The sequence below is a fragment of the Vanellus vanellus genome, assembly GCF_965231255.1.
Source record: "Vanellus vanellus genome assembly, chromosome: Z".
In the NCBI taxonomy this organism is placed as follows: domain Eukaryota; kingdom Metazoa; phylum Chordata; class Aves; order Charadriiformes; family Charadriidae; genus Vanellus; species Vanellus vanellus.
The window spans coordinates 72,443,307-72,461,547 of NC_138908.1; the positions used below are offsets into that span (position 1 = coordinate 72,443,307).

Here is an 18,241-nt window from a genome sequence, read left to right on the forward strand (position 1 = left end):
TGTTTTGAAATAGGAATTTGTCAGTAGTCCTTGGTAGCTCACTTCAGTAAACAGCTGCCTTAGACTTTACAACTTTGTTTCAGTCTAAACTGTTCCTTTGTTTTTGGAAAAGAGAGTTGTGGCTCACTGGCCAATTATTCTCTCTGAAATTAAGAGTTATTTTGAAAATCAGCAATTAAATCAATGTAAGATGTTTATAGTCCATATAAATGGGACACACAAGCAGTTAGGTTCTCAGTCTGATGAAATGTGAGCAGGCTCTTCCTGAAAAGTGGGACATTAGAACTTGACTGTGCGTATTATGGGGTAGATTAAGTGAAGATTTACCGTGTAGGGACCTGTCTAGTCCTCTTGTTTCATCACGTGATCCAGGAGAGAAACCTGCTTACAGACTTCAGCTAACCACACAGAGAATGATTTATTTTAACCTTGATTCCTATTGCATATTATTCTTGCTTTTGGATGGAAAATGCCTTCTATTATTTTCAAATGTCTGTTTAATTTTTTTCTCTCTTTAGGTCAAGGATTTTCTCTTTTGGTAGTTGGGGTGAGTGTGGGGAGTGGGTTTTTTTAATATAAATACAGAGGTGACACTTGGCCTTTTACATGTTGCATTGAAAAGCATTCCTGAGAAATATGATGAAATTTTCATTCACAATCACCTGTTGCATTCAATTACTTCTTGTTTAGGGATCTATGCATACATTATAATGATACACATAAAAGGAATAAAATTCTAGGGGTACAAATCAAGATTTCAAGATTCCTGCTGCTCTTTCTTAAGCCAGTGCTAGTACTTAGTCAGGGAAAATTAAGTATTAAAATACTACTTTCTTCTTCTTAAGGCTAGGGCAGTGCAGCCTTGGGCATACAATCTGAATGTCCAGAGCATTTCTTTAGTTGTTATTTGTGGGTTTTTGCAGACTGCTTTATTTTCCTGGTTATTTAGAGAGCCCGATACTGTGAAATGGGGTCTTCTTTTCATAGTTCCACCCACTAGAAACCAAATTGTTATGAATTACTCAATTCAGGTGAGCACCATGGGTGACTTTTTAAAATGCTCTAAAAAGCTGATTTGCATCCTCGGAAAGAAGTAGCCTTCCATGTTGAATTAATGTTATTTTTATTTAAATATAGAAGTACTACTGATTCAGAACCATCATAGATTCTACTGTTGTGCCAAATTTCATGGGAGTGATAATGCGCTTAGGAATTCTGAACATAACAAATGTTGTACTTCTTTTTTTTTTTTTTAAACAGCATGCCATCTTCCTGAGACTTTAAGCACTGTCTTTTTAGAGAAAAAGGAAGTGTTACTTTCTTAAATTTACCAGTTTATAAGTTACTACACTGTAATTTATTGTCTGAAGTAGTAGTAGTAGTAGTGAGATGCTACTCATCCACACCCTCGTCTTGCTGATTCAGAGTTTACTTCCAGTCCGGCTGATTTCCACCGTGGATGTGCGTTGAAAATGAGTCTTGATCAGTCACCCTGATTTCTCTTTGCCGTTTAGATCTGTGTTCGTGCATTTTAATGTCAAGGTTAGCGTGGGATCCTGCGGCTTGGCAAGCCCCCAGCGGCACAAGGGGTTTCAGGCAGCCGGTGCTGTTTGAGTGAGAAGCCCAGGTGCTCTGCTCAGGGCCGTTGTGGGGACTGCCCGGCTGGTGGCCTTTCCCGAGGTGTCCTTCCCCGAGGGACAACAGTGCCAGGACGCCCGTTCGGATTTTGTTATGTCGCCTTCCCACCGCCGGTGACCTTTGCTGTTCCAGCACTCATCTCTTGTCTCTCTTTCCCCTGATTTTGTGTAGGTGCTGGGATGGCTGGAGAAGGTCGCCATTTGCCGTTGAGCTGAGGGAGGCGTGAAGCACCATCCATCCCCTGCTGACATTTGAGGTAGCGTGATAACTTTTATCTTGCCTGCACGTGACTTTATTACGAATGTTGGCTAAGCAGAGCGATCAATAGTATCCTGTAGCGCTCTGCAGATAATCCGCACAGATCCCATAATCTGTTCCTGCAGTAGTATCCTATGGCAAACTATATATGCAGAACACAGAATTCTGATTGGGATCCAGTTGTCATATTTTATTACCTCAAACAATAGAGATATTTGAATTAAGGCTGTCAAATTCAAGCTTGATATAAATCGATAGTTTCAAGCCTTTTTCTGCCAATCTCCAGTAGCCAGTATTTGAGACAGAGGGCTTGGTAACTGGTGGAAGTGCATAAAAGCTGTTTTTCCTCGTCAGAAAAAAATTATTATACTGTATTTTAATGAGCCATTTCTCATTTATAATGTTATTTAAAGTATTAATTGCCTGACTTTTTAAATGCACAATATTGAAACAAATAGTGAAAAAGAAATCTGTGTTTTTCCGGGGAGAGAGAACACGAAAAAGCATATCGGAATGTTGTAGATAACAAATCCTGGTGTAAATGACACTTGCATACATTCAAACTACATGTCATTTATCTGGAGCGTTTAATCAGATTACAGAGGGATAAATTGGAATCAAATATCACAGAAATACACTGTGGTATAAGGGATTCAGACCTGCGATTGCTCATGCCGAGGAACGGGAAAGCTGTTACCTGGTGTTAAATGGCTGCATGAGACTTCACAGCTGCTATCTGTGTACTATAGCAGTTTCATGAGACTTAACTGGCTGATCCTGTCTAAGTGTACACAAATGTCGTGTCATTAAATAGAAGAACAATTCTGGAGACTTTTTGCTTTGGTTGTGATAACAACAGGTAAAACTTGCCACCCGATGTCCATGTTTTTAATGTTTCTGAATCCAGATGGTGGAACTCTAGATGCAATCGTTACACCATGGATCTCTGGTTGGGAGACTTGTCTAAGAATATACCAATTCCACTAAGAAAATAAGAAGGTCAGAATAGTGAAAAGTTATTTTTTAAAAATGCTTGTAAAGTAGGCATAACTTAGAGTCACCCAGGACCTCCTCAAGCACAGCTGCCTTTGTTGTTGTTACCGTGCCTTCTCATACAGAGTTAAGCACACCGGAAAAACAATTCATGAATGACTTCTCTCCTTTTATAGCTGAAGCATGGCAACACAGCCATGCAGAAGGCTGCTTCTGTGCTCTGTTTTCCTGGCTTTCCATGCCCAGCGAGCCGGTTGATCCCTAGCTAAGCTGCCCATTCCCGATTTCTCTGTGAGCAGCGTGCAAGAAGCGTGTGCCCAGCACTGGGAGCACACGGCTTGGATGTGGGGTCTCCACCACGGGCTCGCTCAGAGGTTCTGCCACCCTCTGTAACCTCGTTGTGTTTCAGTTTCCTATTTGTGAATGAAGGCTAATAATTCTTAACTTCCAGAAGGGAATAAAGCATCCCAGTCCTTAGGAAATGCTGTTACTCACAAAGCGCCTGTCATATTTGGTGTGATATTGACGCTGTGTTACCAGGGGAGAGGTCAAACCCTTTGCTTTTAAGTGTGACCCTGGGCTTGGAAATTGATAGTGGATCCCTGGGTGGTAAAAATCATTTCTGTGGTGCTTTCTTGGCTGGTATTTTCCACTAACTGGAGATAGAGAACATTTTGGCACAGGGAAGAGCAGCTAAGTAAATCCAATGATAACGTGATCATAGGGGAGGGGAGAGTGTGCTGACCAGGTATCTTGAAAATGACATGTCTGTAATTTATATTACCTGTGCCAAGTTAGTTTTAGAATAAGGCCTGGAAATGTGCTAACTGTCCCCGTGTAGATCAATTAATGGCTTAGCCTTCATATATTTGCCTTTCAGTACACGTTTGGCAATACCAGCCCCAGGCTCAGCCGTCTGGAGGCAAGTTTACTGCTCAGCTCTTCTGTGAAATTGAGGCATTTAATGCATTACGGACAGCGGGGAATGTTCATCTGCACATTTTCTAGGCTGCGATTAATAAAGTGTTCTACTCTGAATGAGGTTTTTGTTTATCCTAAATGAATGTGTCGCATTCTTTCCTTAAAAATTAAACAGATGCCTTGTTATTTCAAGTCCAGGATACTGAAAGTGACCCATAGATGCGGCAAGAGTAATTTGTGCCTCATTGACATTTACAGTCCCAATGGAGGATAACACATGAGGCACAGCTTTAAATAGATTTTGACAGTGCTGGTAGTTCTGCCGAATATGCTGGAAAAAAAATTAATATCTGGCCAAAAGTAGCAGAGATGTTCGTAAAATAACTGCTGCAAAGTATTCCAGTAACCGTAATTTCTTTAGCTATTAACACTTACCTAGCCACCAGGTCAGCACACCTCTCTGTCTTTTAAATAAACTAACTGCTAAGTTTCTTACTATGGAATACAATGTACAGAGTATGGAAACCATTTGTGGTGCTGTGAGAGCCCGAGAAAAGCTAAGAGTATGGAAATAAAATTGGCTGTTCCTCCACAGTTTGGAAAAAATTTACAGGAATACAGGGCTTCTCATTTTGAACTGCCTTTTAAGTTCAGGGAAGGACTTGCCTACACTGAAAATGTCAATAATACAGTAAATGTATCCATCTGTTTAATACCAAAATGCTGTAATACTTTTCTCATCAGGCAACTTGTTTGGTGATGTAAGGCTCCCACAAACTAGGTATCCACCATGTGTGGGGTATGTCCGCTAGTTTGTGACTGGGATCAGATCCAAATCCTTCAATCGCTAGTGTTAGGAATAGATCAGAGATCTATATACCTAACTAAAAAAATAACCAAACCACTCTTTTTTTTTTTTTTTTATTAGCTTTATCACTGTACCTCATACTTCTGCTTTATCAGTTCATCATACGATTTGAAGGGTTTGCTTTTTAGCCTTTAATGGTACAGTCATCAGAAGGACAATTTAATTTGCTGTTAAATAAATTGAGTTAAATTCTGCTGCTGTTGAGTCATATGTTACTGCAGATTTGAAATCAAAGTTAAGATTCAGTTTGAACAAGTAAGTCTGGCAAAGTCAGGTATTATGTCCTGGCAAGGGGCTACAGGCAGTCATATTTTATTAACTACTGTGCATAAAATAGAATAGAAACTAGTAATGTTAGCATTAAAATATACTGCACAAAGTATTTACTTAATGGTCTTTTTTGTTTTAAAGACAATACTCTGCGCTTGTTGGTAGCCACTTGTATTCTGGCTCTTGCTTCCAAGTAAAGTGTCTCATAAATATGCTGTTTGAGAATTACATGTGAAAAATAGATTTTCCAGACTAAATCTACTACACTGAACCAGTGAAAAGAATCAGATTAGATAAATCTGTGGAAACCTATCCTCCCACACATGGCTCAGTGTGCTTTAAAAATGCACTCCAGCAAATAGAGTCTTACACTGTACATACTACTGTAGGGTTTATTATGTGTGACTAGTAAAAATACGACCATATGGTCCAATCATTGCAGTAGTAGTGGGGAGTAAGTCTGGATTTTGGAAAGGCTAAGCTTAATATTCGCACTTAGCTGCAGTGGTCCCACTGTTAGTTCAGCAACATCAGATGGTCTTACCCCATCCACCCCCTACCCTCCGCCCTCTACCCCGGGGAAGCAGCTCGTCCCTGTCACTGCGCAAGCACGTGGAAGCAACGCCCTCTTCCCATCTTTTTTCCTCACGAAGGCCCTCATGCTTCCATCACTAGCAGATAGTGAAGAAATAGGGTCCTGGTTTGAGGTAAAACAGAACTGATTTTCTTTTCAGTAATTTTGCTTTTCAGTTAAGTCTCTTCTAACTAATGGCACTCTGAAATCAACAGCATGTGGTCCAGACACTGTTTGCTCTCGGAGTGATCAGACCTATGATGCCCAGGCATGGTATACAGAGGGGCTCCTGCGTATACTTACTGCTATAACCCCCAAGGCCAGAGAACTTTGTTATTTGCCCCGTTGGAGGGTCGGAAGCGGAAAAACGTAGAGGGGTCCCATCTGCGGGGAGGAGCAGACAGGACAGGTGACCCAAAACTGACCCACAGGGTATTCCATCCCATCTGCCTCATGCTCAGTATAAAGCTGAGGGATCAAAGGGTCTGCCCTCTTTCTTCAGTGGCCGACGTCCCGGGAGGACTCTGTCTGTTTGTCTGCCTTTGATCCTGATCTGTATGTATTGCTGAATCCAAATCCAGAATCCAGTTCCCGTCCATCACCGAGTCCATTCGGGGACTTCCCCAGTGCCAGCCAGTGACATGGTTGTCATCCTGGGGGCTTGATACGGTTTTGTATATATTGTATATATTTCTTTTTTATATATGTATATTATTTTTTCTTTTTAGTATTATTAATATTTCATTAAAGTAGTTTAGTTTCTTTTTCAACCCATAAGTTCTCTCTCTCTGTCATTCTTTCTCCCCTCGTCTGAAGGGAGATGCTCTCCCTTCTCTGAGGGTAGAGAGGTTACAGAGAGCATCTGCCATTCATTTAGCGGCCAGCCCAGCCCAAACCACCACAAACAGGAAGGAGGAAAGGAGGGGAGGAAGGGGCTGGGAAAGCACAGCCCCCCAAAGCTCCCCGTGCCGATGGCAATAGGACCAAGCCAAGCGCTCCTTTAGGCTGTGGCTGGCAGAAAAAGCTGGGAGGTTCAGGCAGCCTTCACAGCTTTAAAAGCCATTTCTCATCTCCTCCAGGCAGAAGTGACACAGGCTGGATAGCATAGTTTCATGGACTAGATGTGGTTTATGAACTACATGCCATAAATAAAAACCTACTTAAGGAATCCAATTAAAGAGAGAAATGCTAGTCCTCTTTTTCAGATGTTTCTCTGTAAAGCTATACCACCATCTCTCTTAATTTGTGCTACAGGTCCTAGTAGCCGATGCTTGTTACCATATCAGTTGACTTTCAGCCACACCAGTAAATTAAATGTACTACTCCTATCAGGACAAATCTTTCCTGAAAAAATTAGCTTTTGGGTTGTTTCAAATAAGATAGTTGCTTAAAAAAATCACACACCGCATGATACAAGTTTCCTACCATTTCTGTAGTATGATACTTCAGCTTCTCAGGCTCAAAACACTTCTCTAGATCCTTTATCAAACATATATAAGTATACCTTGTATCTATAGCGAGATCTAGAACAAGTATCTGTATCAAAGGAAAGCACGTATTTTAATTAAGACTTCAAATCTTAAAAAAAAACCCTTTAATATCGAACAAAAAGACACAGGGAAATAAAACACAACCGCAAGCTCTAAATTTTGAGGACTTTCCTACTCCGTAAGGGTACAGCTGTTGGGTCCCTCGCTACCAGCTGAGCTATTCAGGAGGAACCTGGCTGACCCACAGTATGTGCTTTTTCTGTGAGTTTTATGTCTGCCATAGAGCGTGTCTGAGACTGGAAGAAAGCCTGCTCTCCTAGGGAGATAAAAACTCCATTCCAGGCCAGCCAAAACCAGATTCTTCTTAGCCAAGAAACTAATTTATAGACCACCGAGTAATCCTGCAATTAATTGTTCTCGGCAGCTCATAGAACAGCTGACATCTGGATTCACTTTCTAAGTTATGAAATGACTACAGGCTTTGAGGGGTTTGGGGATTTTTTTTGTATCTGATTAAAGCCAACTGTATCGATTTATATTCAGAGCTAACTGGTTGGTAAGCTGTCGGAAATCTTTGCAGACTATCACTTCTGAAACCTCTGAAAGCAGCAATAGAAAAATATCTTCCTTGAATGAACTATACCGGTCGTCATTCTTTTTAGCGTGAGTCCAGTCACCTGTTGTGAAGTCTGATTGCTGAAGAAAAACTTGTATGCAATAAGTGAGCTAAAAATCCGGACTAATTTATGCATCAGGGCAATTCAAAACTCAAAGCTCCATCTGCTGTGATATTCCCCAGTTTTAGTAATGTTAGGAAAACTATAATCTATGCAGAGGTGATTTATCTAATGCTGCCATACGCTTTGCAGTAGAACCTAAGAGCAATCAGTTTCATCATGCTTATTGTGAACGTGGTTGCTTACACAGGATTCAAGTGTGATTAGTAAGTGTCATGGTGGGTGGGTTAGTGATTTGTCTCCCTGTATTTGGAAATACAGGACATGCTAACCTTGGAAAAATCTCCAATTAAAACAATAACTTAACGGCATCCCTCCTATAGCTCTTGGCTTAAAAGGTGTCATCAACAGCTGTATCATAAAAATGTGTATCAGAAGTGATTGGTTTAGTATAAAGGTTCTAGAGATCCTGTTTGGATAGTATATAAAAATGTTGATATGTTTTTAAGTCACTTTGATAAGTGTGGACATCACCTGCTTTTGTATGTGAGACGCTTCATCAAAACTTACTGTAAACTCAAAAGTTGGATACTTTAATTTCCAGATCTTCCCAACGCAAGTGGAGGGAGAAGTTAACTGACTTTTTAAGATTTTATGAAAGGTTTGAACAGAGATCAGCTTTTCTTCACAAGTTATTACTCACCTTGTGAAAACTTGTTTTGGCAACACTGCATTTAAAAGTACTGAATAAACTTCTGCCGTTGCTGGTCTCACTTAGTATCTCTTTCAACTTTGTGCTGATTTACACATTCAAGGATCTAACTCAAAATCTTTGTATATGGCTATACAAAGTGATTTATGCAGTTGCTGAATGCAGTATGCTACTTTTTGGCAGGTGCCCACAGTTTATATATTCAGATTTGTATGGACTTAAAGCACCAAATCAGCAGAGAATAGGGCCAGGGGACGGTGCTGGTATGATCTTACAGAGGATACATGGAAAGCAGTTGCAATCAATACCGTTTCTCATTAACACAGAACTTCTTAAACAGGAAATTTTACTTGCAATTATTTTGAAAAACAGTTGTGTTGGATAGATGTGCTTATATGCTAACTCTACGTCAGCTGAAACAAGATTTAAAGTTAGCTTCAATCTGTGAATTACAGACGCAAATTAAGTCAATATAAATCATATCTTAATCTGATAGGAACTTCAGGACATAGAAAATGGCAACAATTTAAAATGCAGTTGTTTACTGTTATACATTCTGTCAAGCTGATTAATCTTTGTATGTTGACCAAGTGGTAGTAAACATGCGAGTACTTGGAGTCACAAGTGGCCATCCAGAAATGCTGCTCAAGTCCTCTGTCTGTCATTTAACAGCTTTCACTTAATCCACTATTTAAGTTAATGACTTCCTAAATGCCATACAGGCTTTGTTATGTAGTCTTTAATCTGATTAGGAGCACATGAATAATTTAGCATACGATTAAACCATGTAATTAATTTGTCCCATGGTAATGGACTGTTAAGTAGTTCCATTAGTCTAGGATAAATACCAGGGTCTTGAACTTCAATTTTACAGCTTCTTGAAGATGTTTTTCCTGGAAAAAAATGTTTTTTATATACAAATACTGTTTAAAATGAAAACCCTCCTCCCCCTGATTTCCTGAAATTGCTCTTTTAGGTCTAAAAGGCTTGTTTGGGTTCAAGGTGACTAGCAGAAATTGAGGATGCTTTGTTCAAAAACACTTGTCTCTAACCAAACCGTGTTTCACCTGAGGTCAGCAGGAGCTGTGTCATGTTGAAACAGGGTTTGGTTATAGCCAAGCATTTTTGAACAAAGCATCCTCAGTTTTTTCTAATCAACAAACCTGCCTTTCAGACCTCAAAGAGCGATTTCGGGAAATCAGGGGGAGGAGGGTTTTTGCGTTACAGAAGAGCACCGAGAAACCTGATGCAGATTCGTTTATAATGTGTGCTGAAACCTAACTGACTGACTACATTTGCCCGAGTACGAGGTAGTATGCTTTTTAATTCGAGTGATACACGGATACGGGCACACAGGAGAAGGCTTGCAAAGAAAATGCCAACTGTAACTGCTGTGCAGTGGCGATCCAGCAGCACATATAAGAAGGTTATTTAATATGAAGCATGTGAATCATCCTGTTTGTTTTCCCTCATGTTCCAGCCTAAACTCCCAGTAACGTCATATAGGTTGCTTTCCACCACGATTCCTGTGCTTCGTTGTTTCTTCATAGTTTTTGCCAGGTGCTAAGCGCTCTGGCTGTGCTAGGGGAGTTGCTTTGCCATGTTCTCATGTTAAATATATAACCTTGTTTGCTTAAAATCAGATACCTTTAGCTTCTTTGCTGGATTGGGGCCATGCTGCTGAGTCCTGACGGGATTTAAACTTTAATGCTAGCAAGACACTGAAGAGTTTTGTTGTTGTGTTTTACACTGGCACGGAAATGTTTTACAGCACTGGAATTATCATTTAATCTCTTTATGTGAAGTGTGAATAATTATCTCAGTGACATTATTTCCTCTGAGTAAAACCACATTTTTTAGTACCGATTACTAGGGAGTTGTTCTAGATACAGACTCAGACATTTCTTGTCATGATATTTGACGTTGAATTGATGCGTTGTATCAATTTGTTACAATTTAAGACTGTAACTTCAATTCTCTTTTAGCAATTACCTTCTGATGGAGATAATCTGCTAGTCTTATAGCTAAGATCCTCTGTCTACCTTGTCCATTAGGTTACTGCTGTCAAAGCATAACAGATTTTATTGTAAATAAAGAATTCGTACGCCATATGCCACAGCCATCCCTTTACTTCCTAGCCCAGTTCTTGGAGTATGACTTTATGGCTGGATTAACCTAGAACAGCTTTCAGCACAAGCCCAGAGCAGTGTCCCAACTCTGGATTCACTGAAGGGCTCCTTAACCACATCCAAGAACTGATAACCATTTGGCTTGCTACCAGTTTAAATCAGAGCAATTAGCTAGCGCTTCTATCCATGGCAAAAAGAAATCAGCTCTGGTAAAAGTATTGAAGGTGTCTATTACAATGGAGATACAAATACATTTGGTATTAAAATGAAGCTTTCATATAGTCTCTTTTCCAAAAGTAAAATTTTGTTTAGGGGAAAAAAAAATGCAATTTTTTTTCTAAATCCAAAGTGAGCCTTGGGGTTATTCTAATAGATTCCATTCTTAATTTTAATACTTAAAACTATTATAAATTATTTAGTTTATGTAGAGCTCTAAAATAATATAAAATTGCTTCTGTTCCATAGTTTTAGTTTCTCATAATGATGTACTCTTTAATGATCCTCAAATTTGCATCAAACCATGCATAATAAATGCAGCTTTATGCCAGAGTCCCCCATTCTTTTCCAGTGGTGCTGCCTTTTGTTCTTAGGTTCTGTTTTTTTTTTTTTCTGAAATAGGCCCTTTATAAGATTTTAATTTTTTTTTTTTTTAGCTTGCAGTACATTATTTCTGCTTCTACGGTATTATTCCTTGTTCTATTCATATCCCAGATAACTGTACACACTGGGTGGATGGTGTGTTATTCATATCAACTGTGACAATTTGTTATTTCTGTTTCTTAACAGGGCTGAGTATATAGCCCTGACAAGGGTTCTATAAAAACAGGCGTTCGTCCAAGTGCTGCTGATGACTCAATCAAGCTGTAATATCAGCAAGCAGGGGAAGAAGTCTTTAGGTTCCTGGCAGTTTTAGATTGTGTTGATTGGAAGGGCTGTAACTCATTTCATCTGCAGAATGACGGTGTCCTGTTGGCATTCAGGGGAATGAGGGTAAGCAGGCAAAGTGATTTCAGCTATGCATGATCAGCCAGACCGGTGCGAATGTTTTTACGCAAGCAAAGAAAGAAGATTTCCTCTTGGTATCACAAATCTTGCCGTGAGATAGCCTGTAAGGAGTAGCCACACTGTGAAAAATAAAGGTCTCTCACCCAGAAAAATTCTTTAAGGCTATGCACGTTTGTATTTGGTAGTTGCATCCAAGGTTCAGGACAGATCTGGAGACCCTGGAGTTACATTTCCTTCTCAGAACTTGTTCTTACTCGGTGGTGGATGTGCTGGTGTGTATACATCTGCATTGCACGCTCTTGTGTCCTTGGCTGTTTGCAATCTGATGGAATGATGAAATCTAGCAACGTACAAAAAAGCACCTCAGATTAATCCTTCGCTCAATGATTTTGTGATTTAGTTTGCAGCAGAGAGGCCACCTTTGGTTCTGCACTAGCTGCACGTGTGCTGCTTTGGCAAGCAATGCTAAACTGGAGGAGGTTACAGGGGAAAAGAGCTCTCATATTTGGAGTACAGTGAGTTAATGGAGATGGCAAGAGCAGAAGTCCCTTCATAGGCACAGTTTAATGAAGTGTAATGTCCTTCTCCTTCATCGGGTCCTTTCAGGTTCGGGAGCTATCTAATTCAAACAACAGTTTTGTTTATAAGCAAAACTCCTTATGGTTTACTCTGAGTGTTAACATTGTTACCTGACCGGAGTAAATGCAAACCACTCAGTAAGCTGTGACTAAACTATTTCTTCTTGCATGGATTTTCTTATCCCGGATTCTCCTGTTTATGCTGACTATGTTCACGTCCCACTGGAGAGATGTCATGTTTAAATTAACTTGTGATTGACCTTACTCCAACATCGCTATAGAAAAGGGCCAAGAATTTTTTTCATCCTTTTTATAACTCCTGGCTCCCATTCTGTACTGAAGCAATTAGCCTGACCTGACCTCTAGCCAAATGTTCCTGTGGTCAAGTTTCAGCTGGCTTGAGGACAGTCAGCTGCTGTAATTTTTTTTTCTGGTTTTAGCTCTGTTCATTCTTATAAACTGCTGGAGTTGGGTAAGATATAGACTATTATTCCTTAGAATAGTGTGTATTACAGACACTGAAATTCATTTTCTGTTAAATACCAGGGACTTTATTAGTGGCATCTGCCTCTCATATGCATACAGGGGTAGGTGTTGGGAGGTGGATATTACTAGGTTGTAAAAGGCCGGTTTTGTCCTAAAGCTGACAGAGAAGCTGTCTCTTGCTAGGTTAACACTGCAGCCTCTGAACAATACTGTTCTTGTTGGCAGTGAGTTTGCAAGAATGTCTTAGAGGAACAGCAGCAGGATGTTACCAGACAGATTTGTGAGAACTTTCTGCAAGGCAGTAGTTGCCTGATGGTGGGGCAGAGGGCACTTCAGAAGACTCTTCTCTCAGAAATTTTATTCTGTACCACCAAAAGCATTATCATGATGGGACAGCTCCTGCTTTGCACCAGGTTGTCTCCCATGAGACCTGACCCGTGGCAGTGTAGCTCTCCCTTGGCCTCCGATACCTCTAGAAGTGGTAGTTGTACCCGCAGCTCGGCAGAGCTTTCGGTATATGTGCTGGATGCAGAGAGGTCACGTAGTCCCTGCAGAGCTCCTTTTGCCTGGCAGAGTCCTTGCGTGAGTGCTGCCCCAAGGGCTCTGGGTTTGAGCTCCAAAGAGGCTAGCACAGCATGCCCTTTCCCAGAGGCTGTTGTACAAAGGGTGGAGCATGGCCCATCCATATTTTCAAATGAGAGCAGTTACCGGTTGTGAGCTCAGTCCTGTCCCTACTGGGCACGTTCAGAGTACACCGGTTGGATTTTTCTCCCACGTGCAACTTGTCTGCACAGATAACTCAGTGGAGGGCCCTGTGTGGATTTAGGCAGAGCAGACACTGTTGCTTTGCTTTGCTAAGGTAGTGGCATTTCTGAGCATCCACAGAAGAAGCATTATTTGCTTCTATACCACATTTTACTAGCGAAAAGGCAAGGCATTAAACAGCAATTCTGATCGCCTTTGAGGTTTAGGAACGCAAATTAATCCTGTGCCCTGTTTCAGAGAGCTCAGTATTTTAGTCAGGGTCTGTGGCTCAGCTGGGACTTTCACAATAACTACCAGATTGCTCTTAAACAAGGAGTAGCTGCTGCTGGAGGGGTGGTTGTGCCCTCCCCTCCACCCGGGTGCTCACTGCCATGCCTGTGCTGCCCTGGCTCTGCTCCTGGGGCGCGACTTTGTGGAGTCCTGATAAAACCCGTCAGCAAACAGATTTGTTACAATAAACGTTTATGGATTAATTTGAACTGGAACAATTTTCTGATGGAGTCCGCTGCGTGCGGGTATATAAACAAGTCTGCCAGCACAAGAGGAAGAGGAGTACTGGGATGGGATCGGTTTTGCCTGCAGCAGCAAGACCTTACTGAAGTTCAGCGTGATTGTTGACCTTCTGGCATGTATTTCCAAGCTTGTGCTTCACCTGTCAAACCACATGTCCTTGGAGGAAGCTGAGATGGCTGCGGTCACAGCGCAGGGGTGGACAGGATAGCCGTGCTGTGATGGCTGCGCGCCGGGGCTGATCCTGGTCCCACCAGAGAATTGCTTCATGTGGTTATGGAAAACAGAACAGTGTTTACAGATGTGCTCTGAATGATGGACTCTGTTGATGACATACGATCACACAGGAGAACTCTTGTGAGGGTTTGGGCTTTTCTTGTGGCTGTTTTTAGGCAGGAAGAAGTGGGAAAGCCTGGAGAAGAGTGGTAGGAAGATCAGCAGAGGCTGGTGGACGTGGGAGAACAAGGAAGTGTGAATACGGAGGCAGCATGGGATGCCTGGGTATTGCAACAGAGATAGAGCAAGAGGGTTGTAAATAAAGTGACATTGTGCTCAGGCCTGGAAAGGGAAAACAAAACTTTAGGGAGAAACTGGGAGGGCTGAAGGGAAGGAGGGGCTGTTCAACAAGGTAGAAATCATGTAAGAGGAGAAGAATTGGCAAATACAGAGAAGTATTTCTGTAGAAGATTTCTAATTGAGACAATAAGGATCCTTTAAACAGGAGTACAGATGGAGCAGGGGAACAGTTGAGCTAGCTGAAAACGTAGCTGATCTCAGATGACCCTCGTGCTGTGCCAGTGTAGCTCCTCTCCGAGAGCAGGAGGATTGTTGGCCTGTGATTTGCTTCATGAACTTTTTCCCAGCCCTGTGCACTCCAGCAGCTGCAGCCTCCACTGCTCCTGGTCCTGCTCCCCAGGCTGCCTCGCTCCCACACCGCCCCAAATCCTCACTAACGCGCCTCCAGCCTCCACCTACCCTTCCCTCCTCCCTGGCCACTTGAGAACGGAGGAGTCACTTTTGGAGAAACCCGTGTCTGTTTGGCCAGGGGAAAGCCCTGCCTGGCGCGGCCCAGGTCCCCAGAGCTCCCCCAGCGTTCCTCTCTGTGCGGCTGCCCCGTGCCCGCTCAGACTGGCCGCAGGGTGCCCGGGTGGTGCAGCTGGGTGTCCCCACCATGGTGCGGGTGCCGTGGGGAGCATCTCTCCTGGCTTGTCTTTGCAGGTCTGGTTTATGCCAGCTTAGAGGGGTTGGAATAGATGCCTCCTGTACAGACCCTGAAACTTGAGAATTACTGAGCACTTGTGTCAATGAGGGTGTGAGAAATGCCTTCTGATTTTCAAGTTTTGTACTAAACAGCATGAATGAGAAATCTGGAATTGGTAGAAGTTGGTTGGGTTGTTTTTTTTTTCTGTAGTGCGATTCAATCTGTTCTCTTGGGGTAAGAAAATTGAGGGAATTATCTTTTGTTACCATAGTTTTACATACTCAGCGTGCTTGTGTTTTACGGTTTCTGACTAAATTAAAACCTTGCTAGCTCTACTAGGAGACTGCCTAGTCTTTGATACCCAGATATGACAGCATCGGTTGGTAATCGGTAACACCCACTTAAAGATTTTTACTCATTAGTGGCCTTGGTTGTTTGGACACTTGTGATTTAATCTCCTGTCAGATGAAGAAAGAAAATGTCTAATTGAAAACACTCCAATGTAGAATCAAGGTTTGTCATGCCAATTTACAGTCAACTGTGAAAGTGGAGCTATTAGTCTCTCTCTTGCTATGCTACCTCACTGAGCTGCGGTGTCAGTGTATCTTGGCAATTCTGTGCCACAGAACAAGAAACTGCTGCCTGACTGTTGTTTCAGCATTCGTGTTCATTTTGGTGTTGTACCTTTGGTTTTGAAGGCCTCCAGTAATCTGTGTGCTCCACGGGCACGGTTGTAAATAATCAGGTAGTAATCCCCGGTATGTATGTATGTTTTTTTCCCCCTACTACATATGGAGAACTCATGAGCTTTTGGGGGCATGGTACAAGTTTGTGCAGAAGGCTGTGCTGCCCACAAGTCCAGCGTATCCCAGCTTCTGCCCTTCCACATTGTTCTCAGATGCTGGTGATAATGGCAGGAGCAGAGTAGTGTCCCTCAAACAGGATCGTGTGATGGGGTTGTAGGCTATGTGCATGTGGCACAGGTGAACTCAGGAGAAGGAGTGTGCTTTTTCGGGAGGCTGTAAAGGCTTGTTGGGTTATGCTTGGGTTGTAAAGGTTTGTGTGGATGGGCTCAGGTCCATCGGAAGGTGCCTTCTCAGAAGTGACGCAGGGTCCACGGCAGCCTCTGAAGAGCGGCGCAGCAGAGCCGGGGCACCGAGGCAGGTGCTTAGGGTTGTGCAGGGTGCCAGGAGGGAACACAGGGGAGAATTAGCCTGGGTTGCTCTCATTCTTGCAGCTCCACAGCTACTGCTGCCCTCCCCGCTCCTGGCGTGCTGCCTGCCGTGCTGCCTGCCGCGGGCAGTGTCCATCGGTACTAAGCCGGTGTTGCTCTGCTAACAGCCATTTGGGTTTCTGGTGTGGGAACTGGCTTATTAAACTGCATCACGCCTCTCAGCTTTACTGCATGTGGTCCTAGACCTGGGAAGGGTTATACATGACATGTGAAGATGAATGCAGCTTCAGAGGAGCATGAACTGGAAAAGGTGTCATCACATGTTTGTTCCCTGAAAGAGATACTGTTCTTTTCCTACTTTCACATTTAACCTAGGCAAGTGATTGGGATCCATCCCCCAAAGGCTGCTGCAGGGCGAGTGTGGCTGCTCCCTGGAAGCAGGCTAGAAATTAACGATGCTTGATTTTTTTCTCTCTCTGTATTAAATGAACTAGAAACCCATAAGCTAGTTCTCTTGTAAAAATAGTATTTACTCTCTGTCCCAGACTGCAAAATGATGTATGACTTTACGAGGCAGTAAACCGTGAACTAAATACACTTCTGGTTTAAATCCAATCAGGAATTCAATAAAACTAGGTGATAGTTTAAATGTCACATCATACTAGGTAGTAATATTAGTTTATAAAGAAACTCTCTTATTGTCTTTTGTTATTACAGAATTAGAGGTATGGATCTTCGGCATCTGCTGTTTACTTTGGCACTGATCTGTGCAAATGACTCACTTTCTGCAAGTGATGGTAAGTTTTACAGTACATTTCTGTGCCTTTGTGTGTGTACATACATGTATAGCTTTATGTAAAGAGTATTTTTATATTATATGGGTCAGGACTATGCAAGTTCCTTGATTGCAGTAACCCAGGTACATAACTTGAAATGTGAAAAATACATCAGTTAATCTTGTCGTAAAGATAGAGGATGAGAACGAAGGTGAATTTCATAGACAGAGTTCCGTGTGCGATGTAAACAAGCTGGATCAATGTTGGTGTTAGACATCTGGATTTTCTTTGCTGAAGTACTGAAGTTATGAAAGAATTGTATGAGGTTAATTTTATTATGGTAACTGGTGAGTTTTTTCCCTTAACAAGTCTTTTTAGTATATTCATAAGTTAAGTATAGAACTAGTTGGAAGTACAGAGGAAGCATTTTAAGACTGTACACTTTGGGTCTGAGGCCAATATGAACAAGTTTCATAAGAAATACACTTAGACATACTTGAGTAGAGCTTATAAAAGGGATTTGAAAAGAACACGTACCCTCAACCAGCCAGCTGGCTGTGGGTAACCAGCAGAAGCATTTTTAGTGAGGAGAAGCTCTGAATGCACATCCTGTAGTGCTCATGATTCAACAGATGTGCCCAGGGTTCACATCCACTGGATGTACCTCTGGCTTTCCACAGTTCCTCTCCTTCCCATCCTTACTCACCTCAGTTCTTCCATCTTCTGAATTAAATGCCAGGCTGGAAACTACTTGGTCCAGCTGAGCTTTCCCTGATGCTTTTTGTTGTTGCAGCCAGCAATGATTTATAACCACTTCTGTATCACCCGGAGGCCTGTTCTGACTCTGGTGGATCCTCAGGGACTGGCCTTTTACTCATTTAGAACAAAAAATTCCCATTAACTCCTGTGGAAGTTTTACATTGTGTCAGACTGCTGTGCTTAGGCTGGTTATGATCTGCTCCTGTTAACAAATGCAGCTTAACCTGGTCTGCACTGTCTTGTTCTGGCCTTTGCAGAGAGCAGTAACAGTTTGCCATAATTACTAATTTTATGCAAGCATGTCGCTGCTTCTCCCAGAGCTACGGAGCAGCTGCAGAAGGTTGATTCCTTAAGCAGGCGCCCCTCCTGACCTCCTAGCCAAAATCAGTGTTAGCAGAGAAAGTCAGAGAGGGCAGTTTGACGAGTGATTTTGGAAAAAGTGAGGTGGAAACAGCTT

At 42.2% G+C, this 18,241-nt stretch overlaps 1 protein-coding gene across 1 annotated transcript in view; it reads left to right on the forward strand.

Annotated features, from left to right (window-relative positions):
* The window catches only part of LOC309683687 (uncharacterized protein), a gene marked incomplete at its 5' end in the record, with an annotated part of 62,712 nt that extends 45,666 nt beyond the window's left edge, over window positions 1–17,046 (forward strand). The window contains 2 exons of the mRNA XM_082498010.1: window positions 1,810–1,894; window positions 16,967–17,046. Coding sequence (XP_082354136.1) covers window positions 1,810–1,864 — 55 coding nt within the window. The 3' untranslated portion in view covers window positions 1,865–1,894; window positions 16,967–17,046. The remainder of the gene's footprint in view (window positions 1–1,809; window positions 1,895–16,966) is intronic.
* Window positions 17,047–18,241: the final 1,195 nt, after the last annotated feature.